Source organism: Pantherophis guttatus, chromosome 8 (assembly GCF_059756535.1).
Source record: "Pantherophis guttatus breed Tessera chromosome 8, ASM5975653v1, whole genome shotgun sequence".
Lineage (NCBI taxonomy): Eukaryota > Metazoa > Chordata > Lepidosauria > Squamata > Colubridae > Pantherophis > Pantherophis guttatus.
In genome coordinates this window covers 52,627,610-52,633,609 of record NC_142070.1, presented here as the reverse complement: position 1 = coordinate 52,633,609, position 6,000 = coordinate 52,627,610, and the positions used below count along the sequence as shown (strand labels likewise).

The following is a 6,000-nucleotide window of genomic DNA, read 5'->3' as shown; positions in this document are numbered from 1 at the left end:
AAAATAAAGCTATCTACTCTCAGAAGAAATAGGCACAATGTTATTTATTGATATAGGTCTTTGTTTTTTTTTAACTAGAGGTTGGGAATCTTATAGTTGAGTGTGTAGAATGAAATTCAGTAAAATATAAATATCATTTTTAAAATAAATAATATAAAATATCCTGCTTTTACACATTGGAATTTTACACATTGAAATGAAGATGATCTGCTTTCTTAATTCAAACTTTTAAGTATAGGAGATTAGGATTTCCATGGAAAACATTGCTGTGAAAGAATATAGCCTTTTATTTATAAGAGATACATACAATTATAGAATGGAGTATTTAATTTAAATGGACCAAAAATAAAGTTGCTCATATTAGAGAATCTATTCTCAAATTCGGCTCATTTGCAGAAAATGTTTTTCCTCTTAATTTTGTTTTAAACTTCAAAATAATATATTAATACAACACATAGAGTAGATTTAGAGAATTTCTGAATGAACCATGATAAGTATTAGAAGATACAGAACATTATTAAAAGAAATAGAAATTAAGTCAATTCCACACAAATAAACCTGATTTTGAAATGTATAAAGCTTCAGGGAGAATATTAAGACAAAACAAGAACATCCCTATGAAACCTGAAAAGTATTAAAAACTTTGGTGATTTCACCCTGTTTAAAGTTTTGTGGCAATCTAATGTAATAAGTAAGTTTTGCACGTATTCATACAATATTTTGAGATGCTAACGTACATTTTAAAAGTGCATAAAAATTCTTTATCACATATATTCTGTATCATTGTATATTATTTACATCTGGAGAAACATATTTTTTAAAAAATTGTTTTATCTTGAAATCCTTTAGCTTCTTAAAGATTTTTCATTTAATAAAATCATGCAGCTTCTTTAATGAGGTCAGCCAATCTTTGGAAACCCTGTAACAACAACAAGAAGAAGAACCACTATTTATATGACATGAATCAGTAAAAAGATGTGGTATAAATAAGGCTAGTTTGGAAAAACAGAAAGTTTGAAAGATGTAGTGAATGCTGATAATATTGTAAACTAGAGTTAGCTGTATTTCCTTTTATCTCATCCATTTAATTTCTGTAGCTTACTATTTTGTACATTTATTTTGTATAACATTGTTTAACCCTAAAAATAGTGGGTATATAATTATAATAATAGTATTATGAATTATTATAATAAAATAAAACCAATAATGTTTTGAACTTTATTATATGGCTCAAGGAGTGCACTAGGTGTGCATGTAAAAGAAATGAAGGTTCTGTCCAATGTAGTTTCATCAATATAAATGCCAAAACGTAAGTTGGAATTCCAAGATATGAAATAACTACATAGATGATCCATATGTTACCCAATCTTTTTTCCATTTACCATATTTCTCATGATCAATGCCACATACCACATATTTTTCATGATCAATACCACAAGGTTCTACCTTGAATGCGCACTGAATTGTTTCATGCAATGCCTATACACATATTTTTCTTACATATATTTCTCGTTGTCTAAATGGAATTAAGATTTAGATAAAGAGAAAGCACTCTTCTATGTATTGTCACTATTCATGAATTTGAGTAGAAAAAAATCTTTTTTAAAAAATCCTACATTAACTATATTCGTACTATTCCTAGGCAAATTGACTTGATAACTAAATATCTGCAAATGCCTACAATATTTCATGGATATATCTAAATGTACATAGTGTTCAAAATTCATAGCAATATTCCATTGTTACATGGAGGTGATTCTAATGTTACATAAAAGCAGGATCCTATGACTGCCTATTTCGATACACTACTCTATAAAACTGAATTAACTTTCTAGTCTTTAAAAAAATTACAGCAAATAACTAAATCATCCTGTCAACATACCCATTAAAGTAATGTAACATACATGAAAGAATCAAATTTGACAGCACAAATTCAGCCAGTTTCTCACAGAAAGAGGGAAAGACTGTAATTGAACAGAATATGGTTTATCAACTGTAACATAATAATAATGACTGTCTTACGAAATGGTAAATGTGGAGACAAGGCAAACTTCACTCACCTGATCAATCTGACTTGGAGAAGAGAGAGAGAAGGAGGCTCTGACATGAGAACTGGGATCAGAACTGTTAATGTTAAATGAACATCCAGGGACCAGCAACACCTAAAGCAGAACCCTTCTCAGTCAGTCATAAGCTTTTCATATTAGAAACTGTTAAAATTTTTATTAGCCCTCTCTCCCCATTTTGTTTTAGATTCAGTATTTATTTTTCATACTTGTTTCTCCAAAGCCTTTTTCATGATCAATTCTTGGGTATCAGGAACTCCCTTAATCTTAATCCATAGAAACATTCCAGCAGCAGGGATATGCCAGTCTGCCAGACCTTAAATGAGAAAAATGAAACAGCAGAGTGAAAAACAGAAAAACAACACATATATGCCTACCACCGACTAACTTCAGAAATTACTTTAGAAATGCACTGAAGTATAAATCATGATTTAAAACTTAACTGCATCTGCTGACTTCTTTACCCTAGGAATGGGCGGAAAGTAGACTCAGATCTCTTATCAGAGTAGCAAAAGTTTCTCCTTTTAAGATAAAGCTAAAGTGAAAAGGCTTTCTCCTTAGCTGTTTTTGTCCTATAAATTACACTGTGAGAAAGAACAGGATGAAGAAAACTGGTCAGCAGTTTCTAAAAAAGAGATACAACCCAGCATTCCTGTGACAGGAAGAATAGTATCTCAGACTTCCCTAGGGGAGAAAAAAAGCAAATATTAGTGATAAGAGATTCAATTTTTCAGGGAAGAGAAACTATAGTCTGCTGATCGAACAGTCAATCTGGGGAGGTATGTTGTCTCCCTGGAGCAAAAATCAAAGATGTAACTGAGTACCTTACTAAGATAATCAGCCTCACAGATTACTACCCTTTTCTTCTCCTATATTTGGGGGTCCAATGACACAACAATGAATCTGAAAACAATAACAAGATTACGAACAGCTAGGGAAGAAAGTTAAAGAATTAGGCGCACAAGTGGTGTTTTCATCTATACTTCCAACAAAAGGGCAACAACCAATGAGGGAGTAATGGATTATAGAAATGAACCACTGGCTTAAAAATTGGTATCGTCAACAGAATTATTTCCTAAATCATGGTCTGCATTACCTACATGAACAGATAGGGAATGGAGTGAGTCTCACAAGAACTGGAAAGAATATATTCAGAAAATGACTGGCTCATCTTATCCAAAGGGCTTTAAACTAAAATTGAGAGGGGAGGGGGCACCAATCTTCAAGACGTTTAGAACCTAATTCCAAGCAAAAACCACTAGATAACCAATCATATAAGAAGGTAGGGAGTAAAGAGAAAGAAGAAGGAAAGAAAAGCACAATGAAGTAGAAAGTGATGGAAAGGATGGAAAACCCAGTTAAAAAGTAGGAGATATAAGAAACATAAAAGACTCAAATACCTATATACAAATGCTCAAACTTTAGGGAACAAACAGGGTGAATTTGAAGTACTAGTACATGAAGGTAGATATGATATAGTTGCAATTACCGAAACATGATGGGATGAAACTCATGACTGGAATGTACTTATGGAAGGATACAAACTATTCAAAAGAAACATACCTAACAAAAGAGGAGATGGAGTTGCATTATATATAACAGCACTACATCTCTACAGATATCCACAAAACTAAGGATGAAAACCTCCTAGAATCCAAATGGTTCAATATAAAAGGAAAAAAGAATGACATTGCTATAAGCCACCCAAACAAGGAGAAGAAATAAATGAACTTTTTGCTAAACAATTAACAAATGTACATAGGAAACATACCACAGTAGTAATGGGAGTAATGGGAGATGGTATCAACTGGGAGAAAAACTCTGCAGCAAGTGGGAGAGCAAACAGATTCCTAACCAATCTAGTTCACATTTTTGTCAGTGGAGGGAACTAGAGGAAAAGCTATACTGGACTTAATTTTTACTAAAAGAGAATAAGTGATAGAGGGAGCTGAAGTTGCCGGAACTTTGGGTGAGTGACTACATCATATTGGAATTCTATATAATGCAAACACAAGCAATAGAACATAATCCAACCAGTGTCTTAAACTTTAAAAGAGCTGATTTTAACAAACTTAGAGAGAGCTAAGAAAGATTCCATGGATGAAAATCCTAAAAGGAAAAACAGTTCAAGAAGCATGGGAAACTCTGAAAAATGTAATCATAAAAGCCCGGTCCACCACAATACCACTGAAAAAGAAAAGCAAGAAATCCAAGAAGAAACCAACATGACTGCACAAAGATCTCTCTGATAGACTGAAAGACAAAAAGAACAAGTACAAAAAATGAAAAGAGGGACACATAACTAAGGCATAACTATCAATAGATAACCAGAATTTGCAAAGATGAAGTTGGGAAAGCAAAGGCTCAGAATGAACAAAGATTTGCAACAAAAGTCAAAGATAATAAAAAAAAGTTTCTTTCAATATATAAATAAGAAGAAAAAAGTCAAGGAAACAGTAGCTCCACTAAAGAGAGAAGATGGCAAAGAAGTAACAGGCAGCAGATAGAAAGCAGAACTGCTTAACTCATTCTTTGCATCAGTCTTCATGCAAAAAGAAACTATAGCCCAACCTACCAAAAACATAACCATAAAACAGATTAGAAATTAAAATTAAAATAAGCAAGAAAATGGTTAAAGAACACCTATCGTATTTCCCTGAAAATAAGACCGGGTCTTATATTTTTTGGCCATCAAAAAAGGCACCTGGTCTTATTTTCGGGGAGGTCTTATTTTTTCCCCATGTACTGGGAGGTGGAGGGATGGGGGAAACCTGCCCCTCTTACTGGCAGTTTGGTCCACGGAACAGTTGATCAGCGGGTGACCTCTTGTCGCTGCCTCAAAAAATTCCGACCGCTCTTGCAGCCGATTGAAGCTGCAAAAGCAGGAGGTCCCACGTACCTTGTGCCCCGTTCAAGAACAGTCTTACCTCATTCGGCTGCAATGGCCTAAGTTCTTGACGTGCCCCAGCCTCCACCTGCCCTGCTTGCTGGCCCTGCTGCTGCTGGGACACTTTTGGCCACTGGCAGCTGAGTGGCTGCCTGTGCTGCTGCTGGCTTTGTGGGGGCTATTCGCCCTCCTGGCAGCACTGCTTTCGGCTGTCCTGCTGGGCTGCTCCTGCCTGGTGTGGGGCGAGTTGTCCCAGATCTATGACCTCTGGAGTGCCCTGGAGCACACAGCCGGCACGAGAGCTAGCACCCAACAGGGCCAGGGTCTGAAGAGTACTGGGCTCAGCTTGTAGCCCAGCACAAGCAGCACTGAGTAGACCTGCAGGAAGGCACCCAGGAGCCCAAAGGTGATGGCAGGTGAGGCGGTGTGGCTCTACTGCTGGCCTCTGACGAAGGGGCCCTGGCGGGCCAGCGGTGTGTGTGTGCGCACGCTCACACACACACACACACACACCTTTGCCAACTCACTCCGCGCCAGGCAGGAGCAGCCCAGCAGGACAGCCAAGAACAATTCTGCCAGGAGGATGAAGAGCTCCTGTGAGGCCAGCAGCAGCATGGGCAGTCACTTGTGCCAGTCACTGCGAGCGAGTGGTGAGTGTGTCAAAAGCGAAAAGCAGGACTAGGCTCTTTCCTGAAATGTGCTTGCAGCAGCTGCTGGACATGGAGTGGGCGGCCCCGTGTCCCTGACTGCTCCCGATGCTGTCCTGTCATGTTTTGGATGGGAGATAAAAATGAATCCTGCAGTCTCTCACTGCTGCCGTGCAAACCCCAGCAGGGGCAACAGCAGCTGTGGCTTCTCCCTTCCAAAACAAGCTGGGACAGCACTGGCAGCAGGCAGAGGCAGTGATCCGATCAAATCTCTGTGTGTGTGCTTGTGTGTGTGTGTGTGAGAGAGAGAGACAGCACACTGCCGCCAGCCCTGGTACACGGTAACTCTCCTGAGGTTGGATTGAATTTTTCTCATGCACGTATGCATGCACGCATGCAG

The 6,000-nt window shown here is 37.7% G+C and overlaps 1 protein-coding gene across 3 annotated transcripts in view; it reads right to left on the bottom strand.

The window, feature by feature from the left end:
• Positions 1–267: 267 nt before the first annotated feature.
• The window catches only part of AADAT (aminoadipate aminotransferase), a 59,762-nt gene continuing 54,029 nt past the window's right edge, over positions 268–6,000 (bottom strand). For all 3 annotated transcript variants that reach the window (XM_087875134.1, XM_087875132.1, XM_087875133.1), the window contains 3 exons: positions 2,276–2,382; positions 2,061–2,162; positions 268–919 (listed from right to left, as the gene is read on the bottom strand). In XM_087875134.1, coding sequence (XP_087731260.1) covers positions 878–919; positions 2,061–2,162; positions 2,276–2,382 — 251 coding nt within the window. In that variant the 3' untranslated portion in view covers positions 268–877. The remainder of the gene's footprint in view (positions 920–2,060; positions 2,163–2,275; positions 2,383–6,000) is intronic.